The sequence below is a fragment of the Drosophila montana genome, unplaced genomic scaffold (genome assembly GCF_035044405.1).
Source record: "Drosophila montana isolate Dmon_TW-CO22-7 unplaced genomic scaffold, ASM3504440v1 contig_1505_1, whole genome shotgun sequence".
NCBI classification, from domain to species: Eukaryota; Metazoa; Arthropoda; class Insecta; order Diptera; family Drosophilidae; genus Drosophila; species Drosophila montana.
Window position 1 is genome coordinate 3,152,348 of NW_026996452.1, and position 18,807 is coordinate 3,171,154.

General features: G+C 40.1%; 3 protein-coding genes across 6 annotated transcripts; 2 read left to right on the forward strand and 1 right to left on the reverse strand.

Moving 5' to 3' along the window:
• Positions 1-543: 543 nt before the first annotated feature.
• RhoGAP92B (Rho GTPase activating protein at 92B) lies at positions 544-11,105 on the reverse strand. 3 transcript variants are annotated; one of them, XM_064697024.1, is made up of 6 exons: positions 10,887-11,104; positions 10,317-10,576; positions 7,410-7,585; positions 2,185-3,151; positions 857-2,124; positions 544-713 (listed from the first exon to the last, which is right to left on the reverse strand). In XM_064697024.1, exons 1-5 carry the CDS (start codon positions 10,931-10,933, stop codon positions 1,286-1,288), a joined length of 2,289 nt encoding a protein of 762 aa, XP_064553094.1. In that variant the 5' UTR covers positions 10,934-11,104; the 3' UTR covers positions 544-713; positions 857-1,285. The 3 variants fall into 3 exon arrangements, with proteins under 3 accessions (XP_064553094.1, XP_064553103.1, XP_064553111.1); XM_064697033.1 differs by lacking the exon at positions 544-713 and having other exon boundaries at positions 1,129-2,121; positions 10,887-11,105; XM_064697041.1 differs by lacking the exons at positions 544-713; positions 7,410-7,585; positions 10,317-10,576; positions 10,887-11,104 and adding an exon at positions 3,903-3,922 and having other exon boundaries at positions 1,129-2,124.
• A 299-nt stretch (positions 11,106-11,404) lies between these two features.
• Surf6 (Surfeit locus protein 6) lies at positions 11,405-12,593 on the forward strand. The gene is made up of 2 exons (XM_064697075.1): positions 11,405-11,653; positions 11,708-12,593. Exons 1-2 carry the CDS (start codon positions 11,485-11,487, stop codon positions 12,529-12,531), a joined length of 993 nt encoding a protein of 330 aa, XP_064553145.1. The 5' UTR covers positions 11,405-11,484; the 3' UTR covers positions 12,532-12,593.
• A 40-nt stretch (positions 12,594-12,633) lies between these two features.
• On the forward strand, positions 12,634-18,590 carry ClpX (Caseinolytic protease chaperone subunit). Of its 2 annotated transcripts, XM_064697061.1 has the most exons (8): positions 12,634-12,802; positions 12,865-13,577; positions 15,312-16,404; positions 16,904-17,180; positions 17,245-17,394; positions 17,474-17,695; positions 17,756-17,965; positions 18,286-18,590. In XM_064697061.1, exons 2-8 carry the CDS (start codon positions 13,520-13,522, stop codon positions 18,316-18,318), a joined length of 2,043 nt encoding a protein of 680 aa, XP_064553131.1. In that variant the 5' UTR covers positions 12,634-12,802; positions 12,865-13,519; the 3' UTR covers positions 18,319-18,590. The 2 variants fall into 2 exon arrangements, with proteins under 2 accessions (XP_064553131.1, XP_064553123.1); XM_064697053.1 differs by having other exon boundaries at positions 12,634-13,577.
• Positions 18,591-18,807: the final 217 nt, after the last annotated feature.

The following is an 18,807-nucleotide window of genomic DNA, read 5'->3' on the forward strand; positions in this document are numbered from 1 at the left end:
TCCATGTTCTTCTGAGGTTACTTTGAAATTGAAAATGTTTAGATAATAGCATATCTTAGACTTAATTGTGCCTGGCTCTTAACTGGTTCAGCTTAGAAATGGTATATTTTAAAACGACCAAAAGGAAAAGATATACAAAATAAATTGTAGGACAAATTTAAAGAGAGCTGTTTGTAGGTAGGAAAATAATATTGCTTAATAGTTTTACGCAGATCAACGCCGACAACTGGTTACTAGCAGTTTATATAGATCTTTCAGAGAGTTCTGTAGAACTGCCTATAAGCTTATAAAAAGCTATATAGGTTCCTTCTAGATCTATATATCTTACAACCAAGTTGATTATTTTGATTTTTCTCATACATATTTCTTTTACAATATTGTGTTCACATATATTAATTTTTTATATGCCCTGAATAAACGCTCAGCTATATTCTATTCACGATTGCAGCCTACAAATATAAATATACAAAATAAAATTTGTAAAAAATTTCGTTTATGAACTCATAAATGACTTTTTAATGTATATTTTATATACACAACAAATATTCATACATCAATTTATTATAGATTAAAATAATAATAATAGTTGCATTACAAATTAATAAAGCAAAAATACAGAGTACATCAAATTAAAATTGATAAGACCTCAATCAAAAATATATACTATATGTACATAGAAAATACGCTCGAGTTTTGCTTTACTTCTTTTCGAACTGGAAAGAATAGCTGGTAGCAAGTACAAAGCGTAACAAAAATTTTAAAACAAAGGCAACAAATTTCAAATTTCAAATCACATTAGAAATTGTCTTTTAGAAATTGGGAAACAAGAGCAACGGAAAGTTAAGGAAACACAAACCTTCATTTTTCTTTTTTTCTGTGTATCACAACCTTTTAAATAAGGATAACAATAATTTTTTTTTTCTTTAAATACGAACATTTTTCGCGTGAAATTTCGACAAAATTGAGTTAATTCATGAATGCCTACTACAGACTAATATATGTTTATAATATATATATATATGTATATATCGTTTATGTATATCTTTTAACATATGGCTAAAATAAAACACATACAGTTTAAATTGCAAAGAATACAAATGCTGAATACAGAATTAAGTTGCTTTCACTCTATATATATATATATATATATGTATATATATATTTATATATATTTAATGCGACTTATTGAAAGGCTTTGTTTTAACTAAATTAATGTGCGTTCAAGTCTTAGGGTTAACATATAGAAAGCGCCACCGGTTAACTAAGGATTCGCTATTAACTATAATTAATCCGCCTGTTTGCGTATTGTTGGCGGCGGCGGCGCTGGCACCGTTGGCCTTTTGGGCGTTTGAAATGAGTTTGGCGATATGGGTGTGGTAGGCGTGGTATGCTGCTGCTCCTTATCTCCCGCTGTTAGCGGCTGTTCATGATTATGGTTGTGCTCCCTGCCTGCTGTGCTTGTTGCTGTTGTAGTTGTATTTGTTGTTGTGTTAGTTGTTGTGTTCGTTGGTGCCCCCGTTGTCGCCTCCTCTCGCGTGCCATTTGTATCACAATTTTCGTGTCGCAGTTTCTCTATAAACTTCTCCGTGGTGTAGCGCACATTGCCATTGCCATTGTCAATGATCGCCTGCGTGGGTGTTATGGCCTCATCGTCGCTTTTACTGTCGCCCTTTGGCCCACCGCTGCCCACTGCCAGCACCATGGGTCGCTTGGGCAGCTGCGGCTTTTGTGGCACATCTGGCTTTAAGCGAAAGCTGCCAATGCTATCGATGCTCCTGCGATCCGCCGTGGGCGAGGGCAGATTATCCAAGCCAAAGAACTGTGTGCGCGTCATGGGTACGGGCTTAGCGGGCGTCGCTGGCGGCGGCGGCAACGCCTCCAGCTGTGTGTGCGTTGGCTGGCTGGACGCTGTCGGCTGCTGGAACTGCGCCAGATTGGGCAGCGGCGGCTTTGCTGGCTTCTCCTGCTTCTCCGGCTTTTCGTCCTGCTGCGGGAACAGCTCCTTGGCATGCGGACGATGGTTGGAGCCAACGCCATTGCTTGTTGCCTCTGTTTTGGTAGGCGGCGAGGGCGCATTGGGTTTCTGGCGACGCAGTGTGCCATAGCGCGGACTCTCCATGACTTCTGGGATGACAAGCAGAGAGTTAAAAGGGTTACCGAATGGTTGGTTGCCTCAGTACTCACCACTATCGTGCTTATCCAAATGCTCATTTGAGGAATTCGATTTGCTTTTACCTTCGACAAACAGTTTTTGTCGCTGCAGCGTTACATAGAACTCGACATCGCCATCAAAAAAATATTCCCACTGACTGATGAGCAGCTCCACAATAATGTTTGCTGCCGAGGAGCTGTTCACCTGGCCAATGTAATCGGCTGGGGCATTGCTGGTCTTGTCGACGCGCGGCCAGAGCATGTTCGGTGACATGACAATCGCCAAATTCTGGGAGCTCATCTTATTGTGCACGGCCCGCTGCTGTAGCAGCGCCAGAAAGCGTGTGAGGTAGCGCAGATTGGCATAGTTCTCCTGGGGCAGTTTGCCCAATATTGCTTTAATCTCCGTCTTGCGCTCCGCCTCGGTGTGCCGCTCCGCAATGCGTATAAAATCCTTGTATAACGCATATGTGAGCAGTGGCTCGGGCAATTCGCGCAAATACAGCTTCAATATGGAACCAATGACATGCGGATCCTGATACTCCAGTGGCAGGGGTGTTTTCACATGCTGAGCCTCCAGTGCGTGCTTCATGCGCCGCAGTTTGGTGCTGGCACAGCCTACTCGCAACAGACCCTCCTCCTCTAGGCCATGTTCTAGCAGGCAACAGCAGCACAGCTCCACAATGTAGGAGATGTCGCGGTGTGTCGACTGCAGATGCTCTTTGAGCGAGGTGCCAAATCGCGATTTCTCCGTGCCCTGTATGGTATCCTGAATGCGCGCCAGCGATTCATTCACATGCTGCAGCGCACGTTCATGATAGTTTCTTTGGTTGAGCACATAGTCACGTATGCAGCTGACAATCTCGTCCTCTTTGGCTATAAGCTCCAGCATTTGTGCCGCCCACGCATCACGCTCCTTTTCCAGCTTCAGTTCGCACTCCTCCTGCTGGCCTTTAATATGATTAACCTTAGCCGCGGGCTCATCCAGTCGTATGGCGGCCTGAAAGTGAAGAGAGCGGAGGCGGAGAATCGGTTTAGTTAAGTCAAACAGTCAAGAGATAAGAAATCTATCTCGCTTGGATTTCTTTTGTTTGCCACTGGCGTCATTTTCACACGCTTCTTCACACTGAGTACCCCTGCTTGCCCCTTATCTATGCCCACCCAAAGGTGGCAGCTGTTGCGCGACAAGTGTCTGTGATAGTTCCACTCTCCCCTTAAATTGGGCCTATAAAAATACACTGTGACCAGCTGCAGCAATCAATTTCTTTGTTTCACACGCAAATGGAAACATTTACAAGGTAAATATTGTACATTTTTATGGGCGTGTGCACAGCCTGACCGATATTTGCGGGTAATTGACATACCGCATTGCGTTGCACCTTTGACTCATAACTTTGGCATTTGAATGCTCTCAACTTAACGACATATTGATAAGAAAATTGTGAATTTAAATGGAGCTCAACATTGGGTGGCACAAAGAATGAGAAAATTTATGAAAATTTGAAATAGATTCCGAAGCTGAAGCACATATTAATTGCTCATCCCTATAATATAGCATTTGTAAAGTATATGTATGTATTTATATAATAAATCGGAACAAATGCGATCAATATGGAATCGGATCAACTTATTGTAATGAATATGGTATATTAAGCTTTAATACTGGATAGTTTGAACAATGTCAAGGTGAAGAGAATAGTCAGAGAGTAATTTAATGGCAAAGCCAATTTATATATTTATACTATATTTACCAAATTTGGGTGTGTCTTGCTCTTAGAGGCTCTGAGAAGTTCCGGGTATAATTAGTCCCTTCACATATTTATGGAAATACTTGACTAGCTAGTTGGTGTATTTAATCAGCCGTATGCACAATGCTGTCTATATAATATTTCTTATCGCTTCGCGCGGTACAATTCTCTTTTACCCCTACGTCAATAAATCGAACAGTCGTAAGTTTGCTAAAAATAAGCAAAATCGTGACAAATGGAAGTCTCACTCTCACTCACTCTCTCCTTCTCTCTACCACTCTCTTACTCTGGACAGCAGCTCTATCTCTTTCTGTGGCTGTCTATCAATGTGCAACAGTGAATGAGCAAACAATGCCATCCACCATCTAATTATAAACTAAACCCAAAACAACATCTTTCAATGGCAGTCAGCGTGTGACTCACAACCTGCCCATTTGTGTATAAGTAATAACCTCTAATGACCTACATTAGAGTTGAAAGCGGGTATGCGAGACGGTTTGCAAACATAACAAACATTCCCCCCAGCTCTGCCCAAAGGTTAGCACACTTGCAAGGTACTACAACAACAACAACAACAACAAAATTTGTATATAAGTATGTCGCATATATCGCATATAAAGCCCAATTAGAGCGCTCCCAATATGAAATACTAGCTGTCGATTAGCTGCCAGCCAGTGCCAGAGCCGCATTAGCTTTTATGGAGTGGCGATAAGATTATGGTAACTATAGCCACATATAAAGTCTAAGAAATTCTACGTAAATTTGATATGACATACGAGTGGGCAATTAATACTAGGTTGATGTTATTCCAAGCGACTTGCTCGCTCATTGCCTCAATTTTCAATTATGATGTCACTGGGTGTCCGGCCAAAGTCAATGAACGTCTTCCGACACCTTAAACAGCAATAACAACAACAACAAGTATAAACAACAACAACAACAACAACAGCAGCAACAATGCACAGTTGCGCTTGATTTGCTCGACTCCCCATATAAGGCATAAAGCGTGTCGTCGAGTTGTCTTGGCTTGTAAAACGGAAAGCAATGCCAAAAAAATATAAAAAATAAAATAAAGAAAATCATCATAAAAATAAGGTACGAAAAAAACTTGATCACATCGTCACAAAAATTTGTCAGGTAATCGTCAAATGTTAACGGCAAAACCAGACTAAAAGCTATACAGTAGAAGCTCAATTGAGCGAACGCCCATATACAAAATTTATTCTACTCAGAAAGATAATCTTAAAAGATATTTGAAAAATAAAGGAAAAATCCACAGATAAATCAAACTGAACATTGAAGAACTTTTTATATTTGTTCCAAAAATATCGCAAATTGTCAACTAATTTGAAATTTGTTGCTTATAATCGTAGAGGATAGCTTAAAGCCCCAAGTCTAAAAATCGATATTATGGAAATGGGAGAAGCTGCCTTTTAGTAGAGGCTTCACTGTACTGCCAAAAGTCAGCTCATTTGCTAGAGAAATTGGAACGGCAACCGTTAAAATGTCAAACAATCCTGCGACCATATCATAAAAAGAAGCGACGCATAAATCGAACAGCTTGGCCCAACAATAACAACAAAGCAATAACAACACAATGGAAACAATTCTATTGTGAGATGATAAAAATAAAAAAGAAAGAAATAAACCATATACTGAAATTAAAAAGAAGAAAAAGAATTGATTGCTTTCTTGCCTGGCGCTTGTCATCCGGTTGCGGCTATATGTAAAACAGTGCTTAAAACTCAATTGGAAAAGAATGCAAAACGTGTGAGATATTTTTATATGTTGTAGGCATATAATAGAATAGATTAGAATAGAATAGGATAGTATAGAACAGAATATAATGACTAGAACGAAAAAGAAGCTATCTGTAATATCAAAAAGTATGGAAATTAAATTTTACGCAATGTTAAATAACATAGTAAGTTACTCGCTGTAAGCTAACATTTTAATGTTATATAAAACCAAGTAAAATATATTGAACGAAAGTCGGAGAATATTTTGAAAAAGCTTAATTACCCAGAAACTTTAATCAACAAGTACTATACTTGAACAAAGCAATATTAGTACTATTAAAATTGTAAACAAAATTCCATTTGATAGGGAATACGATCAGATAATGAAAAGCATAGAGAATACATAACTTTACTTAACCTGAATTGAAATAATTGGAAAGTAAATTGAACGTTTTTCCATTCAACAAAAACTCATTGAAACACGAACTTGCGCTCTTATTTTTATTAATGAGGAGTATTTGTTGAAGGTACACAAAAATATCTTGGAAACCCCGCAAAACGATATTAATCCAATCATTAATTCAACTCAATTGCATTGGACCAAGTATATTTAAAGTTTCTATTTACCTTACAAGCAACTAAGCGGCGTTATTCAAACAAATTCAAGATCCATGTTTGTTATACGAGGCCTGTCGCATTATAATCTATGACTCTCGGCCCACTGTGCATGGTGGTTTGCGCTCCATTTAAAGGCGCGCACACGCACACGGCACAAACAAACGGATAACTTGTATAAATAGTTAATATTGCTATTGTTATTGTTGTTGATGTTATTGTTATTGGCACACTTTGACGCCGTTGACGCTCCGCGCTGAAATTGTATTCTTCGAGCGTAATCAACGCGAATTCCTCAATTTGGATAAGTGCTACGCTAATATCACAAAGCACTTGACCAGCTGCTCATAATAAACGAGCTGCATAATTATTTATTAACCAAAAGTAGCAAAAAACTAATGAGATACGAGATTTTATCACAGTAAAAATATGTTGATTATGTTTAAGATATTGAAGAGCCTATATATCAAAATAAATTCTCACAAAGATCGTTGAAAATGTTTTTGAATCCGATCGGATGGTAGGCATAAAAACTTTCATACAACCGTTTTTCGCGTATTTTCCACAAATGCGGGTGGAATTCATACAGTGAATATTTCAACTTCCTAGCTTTTACGGTTTGGGCTGTGCGTTGATCAGTCAATCAGTCAGGGCAAACAGTTTTATATATAGAGATTGGATATATCTTGCTCCTATAAGCTCTGAGGTATGCTCAAAAACACCTTTTCGATATCGATTTTTTTTCAATTTACATCCATACATACGGACAGGCAGACTCGACTCGACTGTCGATGCTGATCACGAATATATATACTTTATGGATTCGAAGATGGCTTCTTATGGATAAACAGAAAGTATTATACACTTTTTACCTATTTTCAGTGGCTTTAGAGCATAATTATTGTTTATTAAATTATTAAGTACTTTTGAAACTGTTAAACCTTAAACCCATTTACTTAACGACCAACTGTATGCACATTTTTTTTTATTTAATTTTCTCTTTGTTGACCTTAAGGAATATAGTCTAAGAATATAACTCATTCTAAGTCAGTTTTGTGCGGAAGGTTACACATTTTTTTACTGTGTATCAAACATTTTATGCAGAGAGACGCAGATTTATGTACTGCCCGTTTTGGTCAGGATTGGGATAACTTACCTCATGGCTGCGTTTCAGTGAGGTATATTCCTGTAGTGTGCGCGACACATTACGCTTTAGCGTTGAGATCTCTTGTATTTCTTTATCTAAGATATTTTTTAAGCGCCGCACAACTTTCGTCTCCGTTTCCAGTTCGCTCTCGATGCTGCACTCGGCGATTGTCTTCTCCAGTTCGCCTGCAAATTGCAAAAGAGTTTTTAAATAAATATAAAACTCTAGTTGATGATGTAAAGTACGAGTGTGTGTGTGTGTGTGTGTGTGTGTACGTGTACGTGCGAGTGTATTCCCGAGTGTCTAAGTGAGGAAGTCAATGCTTATTTAAGACCTTATCGTTGCCGAACGGACGGTAGCAACTGTTGTTGCTTCGTGTTGTTGTTGTTCTGCCGGTTCATTGTTGTGGGCCATGCATTGGGACAGCGGGCATGGGGGCGTCACTAGCTTCTCTGACGAAGCTGAGTAAGCAAAATTGTGATAATTGTGTTGAGTGCGACGACGCTGTCGACGACGCCGCCGCCGCCGCCGCCGTCGTCGGCAGCAGCAGAGCCTATCACACAACAATAGGGGCGCCGATGCAGGCAGAAGGGAGGGGCGACAACACCACTGAAGTATAAAATTGAAGATATGCTCGATTTTTTTTTTTTTTTGTGGCAACGAGAAGATTGAGCGAGGAGGTGAAATTGAAGCGCGTCGTGGCTAAGAAATAAATTGAAAAAGGGCACACTTGAGACAGTGGAGCAAATACGTGAAGCTAGTTAATAACCAAAACTATCGAAAAGATAGAAGAATATTAAAACAGACACAAGTTAGAAGATCGAAAATGTATAAAATATATCAATAAGCAATTGAGACAAACTTAAGATGTAAATTGAAAATTGAATTTGAGTATTTGTTGTGTCTTAAATAAAATATAATAAGATAGGTACATTTTCTAAAAAAATTATTATATAAATTATTATTTTAAAGTCATTAATTTAAAGGCACATGCATTTTTTTATTTAATTCTCAACTTTCCAAAAATTTAATATTATAATTATTTTAATATTGTAAACGTCATGTGCAAAATTGTCTCCTTTCATTTAAAAACCTGTTTCAAAATAAAATGTCCTTATGTAACTTGTAAATAGAAATGCGAACCGCAAATATTTAAGTGTCGCTCAACAAATTTAGCAATATATAAAAGTGATTGGCTTTACTCTATATTATTTATTTATTCATACAAACGCAACCCTGTTAAGCATTTGTGTACGTGAACTTTGTATAAATTCGAATATGGAGCTGATAAAGCCAAAACTTACACAATACACGTACAAAGCGACAAATGAGAGAGCTGGAGAGCATTATACTTGAATAGTTCACCTACTTTTGCATGCAAGCCTAACAAAGGCTTTACTTTTGCCTTATGTCATAATGCTGCAGACAAAACTAGTCAAATAAAAGTTGAACCAAGGTAATTTACAGCTGTAAATGCTGATGCGCTGCCTCTGCTGCAGTCGACGCTGGCTGTGTAGCTAAATTGCAATTGCAGCACGCATCTGCTGTGCTCATGTATGTGTGTGTGAGTCTGCTTGTGTGTGTGTGGCATGCTAAAAGTGTCAGTGGAGTCAATAATGAGTAATGCAATAAAGAGTGGGGGAAGAGAGCGAATCGCCAAATCAAAAAAAGGTGTGGGGGTTGTATACATACATATGTAGGAGGTTATATGGGTATGTGAGTGATTTTTTATTTTTGGCACAACTTTTACTTTTTGCTCTGCGTATCTTAATCATAACATAATTATTGCAGTTCACTTTTACTTGGGTTTTTTTTTGAATGAAATGCACAATGAAGTTTCGATAGAAAAATAAAACATAAAACAAGGCATAAAAGAGCGGGTGTTGCCTGGCGGGTGCGACGCTTAATAAATACACATAAACACAATAACAATCAAAACAAAAAAAAAAACAAAAAACAAAAACGAAAACAAAAACTGTATAAATAGATAGGCAAATAAAAATAAGAGCGGCAAACCGCAAGACAGTGGCAGCGGCAGCGAATGACTGTTGAAAAGAAAGCAACGAAAAAAAAATCACCATACAAATTATTATAATGATTAAAAAACGCGCTAAGCAGCAGCGACAACTCTGGTGGAGTCTTTCTGACAAGCAGACACCCTGTAATTAGTCCACATACATTTGTATTTTCTTATATATACACAAAATAAATACGTTATGAAAATTATCCACCTGTAATAGTGTTTATTTAATTTAAGGGAAGTGAGGGGAGCTATCCAAAAATAGAAAATTACCTGTTCCGTGGAACCTACACACTAAATTTACTGCCTATTGTTTTTATAAATTGCGCTATATGATCAGAACCCAGCAGCTGAAAATCAATATTTAACTATTTCGACAGAACAAAGGAGTTATGATGTTCCAAATTGACGTATTCAAAAAGAACAGCGCAGATCGACTTCTGCTGACCAATAAAACATACTTTATAAAGTTGGAAATCACAAGCAACATACCCAATTTTAGCAGTTTTTAATGGGTATAGGGTATAATAATCGACGTCGATGTTGAGAAATGTAAATGCCACAAGGCCAAGCGCAGACAAGGCGAGGCCATACACACAAACACAAGCACACATACATACGCACAGAGCTCACGCAAGCCCGTGACACACAGTCATCAGAGCATATGCATAGATATTTATGCGCCTATTTACATATACATATGCACGCAAACATAACTGTGCACACCTTGCGCATTTTATGTGGTATCGTATTCAATTTTTTTCACATTAGATTTTTTTCTAGCTGGCGCCCTTATCACAGCCAGCAAGACGCCGATAAAAGCACACACACACACGCACTAATACATACACAAACACACACACACACACACATACGTTCAGCTTGAGTTTACTCACCGCAATTCGCTAGAACCTTGTGCAACGGCATATCCTTGGGCAACTCCTTGGCGGTTTCGTCCAGCGCCTGGGCAATCTTGTAGTGACTGTTTTTCTTGATGCGCTTGTCGTGCTCCTCGATGGTAACGGTGCCATTGCTGCTGCTGCTGCCGCTGTGCGCTGGTAATTTGCGCACAATTTTCTCAATGGTTTCGCGATATCGGTCCACCTGTTTCTCAATGGTCTCAAGCTCAGAATCTTTGCAGTCAGATTTTGTAGATCTATGTAAAGAAAAACACAACAAATACAGATACAGATTCCGATACCGACACCGATATATATATAAATGCCATTACACAAATGCCGTTAGGTCATCAGCTACGTAAGAAACATGCATATAAAACGTAAGCGCTGCGCTTTATTTTGGCATTGATTTGTGTTGTCATGTTTGTTGTTGTTGTTGTTGTTGTTGTTATGAGGCAACACCTGCGCCCGCCACTGGCTGCTCGCGCTTTTGTCTGGCGCTTTTGGAAATCGTCGCGTCTTTACGGTTGCCGCTGCCTGCATGCGCCCCCTGGCCTTTGAACTTACCTTAAATTTTCAGCAGCAATTTTTATTTTTGCAAATTGTTTCTTCATTTTGTTGCCGCTTTACACACACTACCGACCGCCTTTTTACGTTTTACAAAAACAAAATGCACTTTGTTGTGGTTTATTTTACTGTATTAAATTAACTCGGCATTTACAAATATTTTTAAACACTGGCAAAAATTAGTCATTCTCGGACGACGAATTACGGAAAAATGATGTAAAGTCGAGGTATTTTAATATCGATCAACTATCGATGGCTGTCATTTAGATAGCAATGCATGCCCAAAGAGTCTAAATATCGATATGCGCAAGCATAAAATACTTTTATTGAGTATATCGCACGACAGACTGTAATGGGCGTTAAAGAGCCTATTATGAAAAATTCCTTAGATAAATTTAATGTTAATGTTTTTTAAGACTTTTGTAATATCCAATAATCGACCTAAATGATTATTCGATTAATTTAGTTATCGTCGCCTTCAACTGTTCAACATCGCAGTTCGCGATAGTATGCCTTCTCTAATGAGCTTCAACTGCACGTGTGAGCTCAAAATAGTTTTTTGTTTTCTACAAAAAATTGAGATTTTATCAAGATTATTATGGATTATATGACTGATGAGGAGGCGGTTAAAAGCGTTTGGGAGTACTACAACCGTGAGAATGGCACAGAAGAGCCGAAGCAAGACCGGCCCACGATCAGGAAACGATTTGAACAAAAAGTGATCCGTCTATTAACAATACACAATGTGCCTTATTCAAAAAAAGAAGGTGAAAACACATTTAAACTTAATTTATCGTTAAATTTGAACAACATTATTTCAGATGAAGACACTTACGAGGACTATTTGCTGTCTGATGAGGAAAATGCGCCAAAGTTAAAAGGTATCAAGCCCAAGTCGTCATCCAGAACTGGGCCTGACGACGAAGAAGATGTGGACGAGCGCATTGCGTCCATAAAGAACAAATTGCGTCAGAAGAAGCGACCAACCACAGAACGGCAACAGAAAAGGCGTGAGGCAAAAAAGCTTAAACAAAGCAAGGGAGTGCAAAAGCTGCTGCTGTCCTCGGCAAAATCAATTAAAAACGAGAATATTAAGCATGAGAAACTGAAGAATGGGTTGATCAAATCGGAGTCAAATGAATCTGGAGATGCCACGGACAGCAAAGCAGTCATTCAGCCCGTTAAAGTGGAGCCGGTGTTTAACGAGGAAGCCAAAATTGTTTATTCCAAAATCGATTTTGCGGCCAATCCAGGCGCTAAAGCTAAGAAATCACATCAGAATCCGAAAGAAATTCTAAAAAAGCTGAAAGATACGCGTCAACACATAAACAAACTCAAGGAACAGGGCGAAACAGACAAGGCAGCCGAATTACAGAATGATATTGCCTGGAAAAAGGCATTTGACAAGATTGAGGGCAAGAAAGTGAAGGATGACACCAAGCTTCTTCAGAAGGCCATCAAAAAGAAGAAGGTGGAGAAGCGGGCGGCAAAGAAGAAATGGACAGAACGCAAACAGAAGGTGGATCATGATATTTCGAAGCGTCAGAAGAAACGACAGGAAAATCTTGACAAGCGCAGCAAGGATAAGAAGAACAAGAAATTGAAGAAGGCTAGCAAAAAGGGCCGAATTATACCCGGCTACTAGCTCCTGTTGGCAAATAAATTAGATTAACAAGTCAAATATAAAAAAAAATTGACAAAACAAAATTCAAAGTGCTTTTAAATTCCTCCCTATATAAATTTTTTCTATATTTCTGGCCGTAATTTAGTCCAAATTCATTTGTGTATTTTTCGATAACCTTTTGGTCACTTAATGTCATTGTATGTACCACGGTGCGCAGCACAGGCAAGAAGAAGAGCCGCGCGCAACAGCTGTAGTCCAATTAACAGCTGCTCAAAGACTGTCTAGCATTGTTGTATGTTGTGAACTAACCAAAAGTCCGGGTTTGCATCAGCAATAACGTCGCGTTTTTAACAGGACCACCAGGATAGTGAATCAGTGGTGCTTGGACGCCATTTAATTAAACTGTGTCATGGATCGTCAACAAAAACGGCTTCAAAAACACAACTGCTAGTGAATACCAAAAAAACAAGCAACACTAAGAAGAAGCACATACTGTGGCCAGCGCGCACGAAACAACGTGTGAGAAGAAATCAGAAAAACCGAAACACACACTCACAACATACACACACACACACGCGTACAAATACACATACATGCACACACCGCCAAACGAGTGCAGAGATACAGCAACGCGCCGAGCGCAATCTATTTTATTCACATTTTCCACACACAAAAATACCAGCAGCGCGCAGCGAAAAATTAACAATTGCGTCGTACAACAGACCAGAAGGAAGGAATAAAAAGCTTAGAAAAATATATTTCTTACGAGTGAAAATCAACAATTTCTTCAGAGAATTGTGCAAAGCTAAATCGAATGACCAGCAATATTTGCTTGTCAAAATAGTCCAGAACAAGCTGGCAACAACAAGAACAAAATACCAGCAGCCCCCGAACAGTAGCAGGAAGAGAGTATTGTGTGTGTTTTTGTGTGTGTGTGAGTGTGAGCGAGCGAACCCGCCAGCTGAGATTTCCGTAATACCAGCAGCATCAGAGCAACCAGAGCTTCACAATGAGCATGGTACGGCGCATCATTTTGCTGGCTCCAAGATATAAAATTTGGACAAAGGGTAAGCGGAAAATGGCAATTCACAATCAATCGCAAACATACAAAACATATTAAATTTATGATTTGTGTGTGCAAAATCGCATACGTAACTGCGTCATTTGCAGAGAGCGGGCCGTCACGTAGCCGCAGCAGCCGTAAGCAACAACAGCAGCAATAACAACAATATTACCGAGTCCGTTTGGCAATATTCTTATCAGATATTCTTTGCTGCATAATAAACGTTACACTCACTTTTGGCTTATATGAAGGTCGCATTTGGCCAACAAGGCTGGCCCACACGTTTTGAGCCATTGATTTGGAGCCAACTTGAATGCGTTATATGATTTAAATTCATGTCAAACAGCATTTGGCGAAGGTCAACATTGCATAGACGTAACGTTATTCCAATCAGACAACGTAGCATGTATCGTATTTGCGCTGATTGTTGTTGTTGTTCGATTTGTTGTTTACAGCGGCAGCGGCCGCGATTTTGAACTGAACTTGAATTGTTTTTAAATGTGGTCGAGGTTTAATTATTGCGGTTACAGCTTTGACGCAATGATCAGCCGCTTGAAAACATACATTTTTTATGTACGTATGGCTAATGTGCACAAATGGCAAAAGTCATTTTTCCAGTCGCAGGTAATAAACTTTTTTTTTATAAACGTAGCAAGAGGTTTTACGGAAGTGTGGAAAGGCCAATTATATAAGTGCAAGTTGTTAGGGTATTATGACGAGTCGTTTATTTAATGTGCACTTTCACGTACAGTGAAAGCTCGACAGACGAACAGACTTATTTTCCAAGTCCCAAAACTTTGTTGTACAAAGATTTCCCCAAAGAGAACCCAAGACTAGTTAAAAAAAAAAGTAAACCTAGAAATAAGCTTACGACAGGAAATCTTGTTTTAACCAAATTTAAATATTGCTACTTACTTCACGAGATATTCCTGATTGTAAATCACGAACAGAGTTTTCACTGTATTACTCTTTGACTTTTTTTTTGATATTACAAATACAACCTGAACCAGTCTTTATATAGTATTTAAATTCATTATTTACTGCTGAAACTGCATTTTTTTTACCGAGTTAAATATCAATGTCCAACATTTTCCTCTGAACTTGTCAGTTTTTTTAGGCTCTAATTGAATTGAATAATCTTTATATGCGTAGCTGCTAATTGGCCTTGGATTTCTTCCACTATCAACGAGAACGACAATTTGCATGAATTGTCAACAGACACCATCCAAACAAACCCCAATAAAAGGCGCCCCCTCCAGGGACCAGGGATAGGACAATATTAGATCAAGCGATCTTCAAAGGATTTTGCTTGTCTCTATATATAAGTGCAAGGATTCGAAAAAGGCGGCATTTGTGTTCCTTGCCAAAATTCATTAGGATAGCTTCGAGGGGCGCCATAGACATTTGGCTTTATGGATGCATCTGTTGATGCATATACAGGTTATGGTATCATCATGGATAAAAATATAGAAATTATGAAAATTGTCTAAAAATTTGAGAAGAAATTTTATTCTTAGACAAACTGACTCGCATTCTCATATACTATATATTATATAACATAAGATAATCAAGCCGTTGTCACAAAGCTGTCTACAATCTGCAATCTGAAGAGTCGTTGAGGGCATCAAAAAGTTCTTCGCGGAGGGTTCAATGTGCTGGACGACAAAGCAAAACATTTGTCATATAAAATAGATACTAAAGTCCTGTCTCTCTCTCTCTTTTTCTCTTTCGCCCGCAGGAGGCAGCCACGTACAGCACACACCCAAATGCATCATACTGAGCACTGGGCTGGTGGGCAGAGCGATTGCCGTGCGACGGTTCCATTTGGCCACACAACACTGCACCGCCAATGGGCATCTACTGCTGGAGCCGCTGGTGGCCATACCCGCCTACATTGACATAACGAATGGGGTCACATCCATGTCGGATGCGAGCAGCGGCAAGGGCACAGGCACTGGCACTGATACAGGAACCGGCCCTGGCGTAGGTGGCAGCGGTGGTGCCGCCAAAGCACCTGGCGCGGGCGCTGGAGGCAGCGGTGCGAACACAACCGGCAGCGGCGCTGGTGGTGATAAGTTTTTGTCCTGTCCGAAATGTGGCAGCGCCTGCACCCAAGTAGAGACATTTGTCAGCTCAACCCGCTTTGTGAAGTGCGCCAAGTGCAATTATTTCTTTGTGGTGCTCTCCGACGTGGAGACCAAGCAGCGCATCAAGGAGGAGCCAAAGAATCAGCGAAAACCGCCGCCGCCGCCACAAAAGATCATGGAGTATCTGGATAAGCATGTCGTGGGTCAGGAATTTGCCAAGAAGGTCCTAGCCGTTGCCGTTTACAATCATTACAAGCGCATCCATCACAATTTGCCGCAGCTGCAGCAGGCAACTACGGGCTCGGGCAGCGGCAGCGGCGGACTAGATGGTATACCGCGCACGGATCTGCTGCATATCACCGGCATTGGTCACACACTGAACAGCACGCCGGGCAGCGAGCTGCCGCCAAAGCCAGCGCAAATGGGTTTGGGTGGTGGATTGACTGGTTCCGGTCTCGGCAGCGGTCTACATGGCAGCGCCAGCAGCGTCGGCTCCGCGCGCAACGAACATCGGCCCGGCTCCGAGATACTGGACAAGCAGAGCAACGATGTCAAGTTGGAGAAGAGCAATATCATAATGCTGGGGCCGACAGGTTCCGGTAAAACCCTAATTGCCCAGACAATTGCCCGCTGTTTGGATGTCCCGTTTGCCATCTGCGATTGCACAACGCTCACCCAAGCCGGCTACGTGGGCGAGGATATCGAGAGCGTTATATCAAAGCTGCTGCAGGATGCCAACTACAAGTAATTACACTTACACAATTACATGACATTTAAAATCTGTTTTTCTTCCCGTGAATTCCAAGTTTGTTTTCCACCCATTTTCCAGCCTTGCTGGCCTGGTGATTAGCCAATCCAACATTCTCTAGCCGGGATTTGATAGATTACTTTAAATTAACTCTTCAATTTATTGTCTTAGCGATATTTGAAAATGAGTTTTATTCCGATCGGATACTAGCGGTGGAAATTTCCCAAAAGATACCCGGAAATGAGTTTGAGTCCGAAACTTCACCCACCATGGGTAAACAAATAATTTCATTCAACAGTTTTGTGCCAATTTTTCACAGTCGCGTGTGGAATTTTCGAAAAGCCTATATAATCATGTACCTTCATTATATAAGATAACTTGAGGACAAATTGCAGCTGCCTAACTCTTGCGGATTGGTCTATGCGTTGATCTTCAATCACTCAATCAGTACAGGCAACTGAGACTAACGCTCTTCTCTCTCTTTTTCTCTTGCAGCGTGGAACGTGCTCAAACAGGCATTGTCTTCTTGGATGAGGTGGACAAAATTGGCGCTGTGCCCGGTATACATCAGCTGCGCGACGTGGGCGGCGAAGGTGTGCAACAGGGCATGCTTAAAATGCTGGAAGGCACCGTGGTTAATGTACCCGAGCGCAACTCACCGCGTAAGTTGCGCGGCGAAACGGTGCAGGTTGACACAACGAATATACTATTTGTCGCCTCGGGCGCCTATACGGGCTTGGATCGCCTGATTGCCCGGCGTCTAAATGAGAAGGTGAGAACCGAGCCGTAGCCTAAGACTGAAAGCTTTACTCATCGCTTGTTTGCCTTTTTAATAGTATCTGGGCTTTGGCATGCCCTCGACCAGCGGCTCTGGCCGTCGAGCAGCTCAATCGACAGCGAGTCCCATGGACAACGATCAGGAAGAGCGTGATAAATGCCTGACCAAGGTGCAGGCGCGTGATCTCGTTGAATTTGGCATGATACCCGTTAGTAGCTCGAACTAAACTATCATTGAATAGTATATATATTTAGATATATTATTTACTTACTGCTGTTTATGCACAGGAATTCGTTGGTCGCTTTCCGGTCATTGTACCCTTCCACAGTTTGAACGTCAATATGCTGGTGCGCATTCTAACCGAGCCGCGCAACGCCCTGGTACCGCAATATAAGGCGCTGCTGGGCCTGGACGAGGTGGATCTATCATTTACCGAGGACGCTGTAGAATCAATTGCCACATTAGCCATGGAGAGGCATACAGGCGCGCGCGGTCTGCGCTCCATAATGGTGAGCTCCAAGAAATGTTAGTGAATCGACTGATCTTAATCATATCATATATATCCACAGGAGACGCTACTGCTGGATCCCATGTTCATTGTGCCCGGCTCGGATATTAGAGGCGTACACATTACCGCGGAGTATGTGCGCGGCAATACGAAGCCCGTTTACATTCGCAACAACGATGAGGATGCCAGCGTGACCAGCGATGGCACAACGGAAACAACAGATTCGGAGCCCACCAACGATAATGATAAGAACTTTGAGGATAGTGAAAAAGTACGGCTCAAACAGTAAACGACCAGTTAACAAACGCAGTAAACAAAAGCTAAAGCGACTAGCCTAATAACAGCTATAACAACAACAGCAACAACAACCGCAGCAACAACAACGACAACACAACAAAATGCAACGCTTTTTCTTTTGTTTTTTACCCATCTCCGAAATTTGTGCCTGCGCTTTTCATTGAATTCACTTTTTAGACTTCTTAGAGTTACATTTTGTTAAAACATTTTCTGCTTTGCAATTTGCTTTAATTTCGAACTCTATTTAATCTTAGTAACATATATATGATCGTTAATGTGTTATATTATTTTTAGTCACGTTTAAATGATACTTTGGTCGGTACATAGCCCCCTACTACCTGTCGCACAATTTTTGAATGGCTCTTGCGCAATTTATATACATAATATATATACAAAAAATGTATCACTCTCCCCCCTATCCCCAATGCACCTGTGATTCAGAATTGACAAGCAGCGTAAATTGTTTATGCACGCAGCCGTTCAAAAATAGTTTGCAACATTCAATCCAATTAAGGCCAATTGTAAAAACATAAATTTTCACTAGAATTGTAATTCAAAAATAATAATAAAAAAAAATACACCACTTTTTTTTAAAACAATCCATAAGTGCGACTAACTGGAGCAAAATAAATATGAGAACGACAACAGTCTATGCCTGTTGCGTGTTTCATAAACCCTATATCTTTATATATATATATATTTCAATAACTCTAAATAGATATTTAATTAGGCAAAAGCAAAAGCCCAATTAAAGAGATGAAAAGCAAATTATATTTTTAACTAATTTAAGTTGTACAAGGAAAAGTAAAAAAAAAT

What these genes read in the sequence shown, in the direction of transcription:
- ClpX (XM_064697053.1), top strand. Translation starts at nt 13,520, where the DNA reads ATGAGCATGGTACGGCGCATCATTTTGCTGGCTCCAAGATATAAAATT. An exon ending in ATATAAAATTTGGACAAAGG is followed by an intron (nt 13,578 to 15,311) that starts GTAAGCGGAAAA and finishes TTTCGCCCGCAG; the next exon opens with GAGGCAGCCACGTACAGCAC. An exon ending in CTGCAGGATGCCAACTACAA is followed by an intron (nt 16,405 to 16,903) that starts GTAATTACACTT and finishes TTTCTCTTGCAG; the next exon opens with CGTGGAACGTGCTCAAACAG.
- Surf6 (XM_064697075.1), top strand. Translation starts at nt 11,485, where the DNA reads ATGGATTATATGACTGATGAGGAGGCGGTTAAAAGCGTTTGGGAGTAC. An exon ending in GCCTTATTCAAAAAAAGAAG is followed by an intron (nt 11,654 to 11,707) that starts GTGAAAACACAT and finishes ACATTATTTCAG; the next exon opens with ATGAAGACACTTACGAGGAC.
- RhoGAP92B (XM_064697024.1), bottom strand. Translation starts at nt 10,933, where the DNA reads ATGAAGAAACAATTTGCAAAAATAAAAATTGCTGCTGAAAATTTAAG. An exon ending in CAAGGTTCTAGCGAATTGCG is followed by an intron (nt 7,586 to 10,316) that starts GTGAGTAAACTC and finishes TGCAATTTGCAG; the next exon opens with GCGAACTGGAGAAGACAATC. An exon ending in TTTGGATAAGCACGATAGTG is followed by an intron (nt 2,125 to 2,184) that starts GTGAGTACTGAG and finishes TTGTCATCCCAG; the next exon opens with AAGTCATGGAGAGTCCGCGC.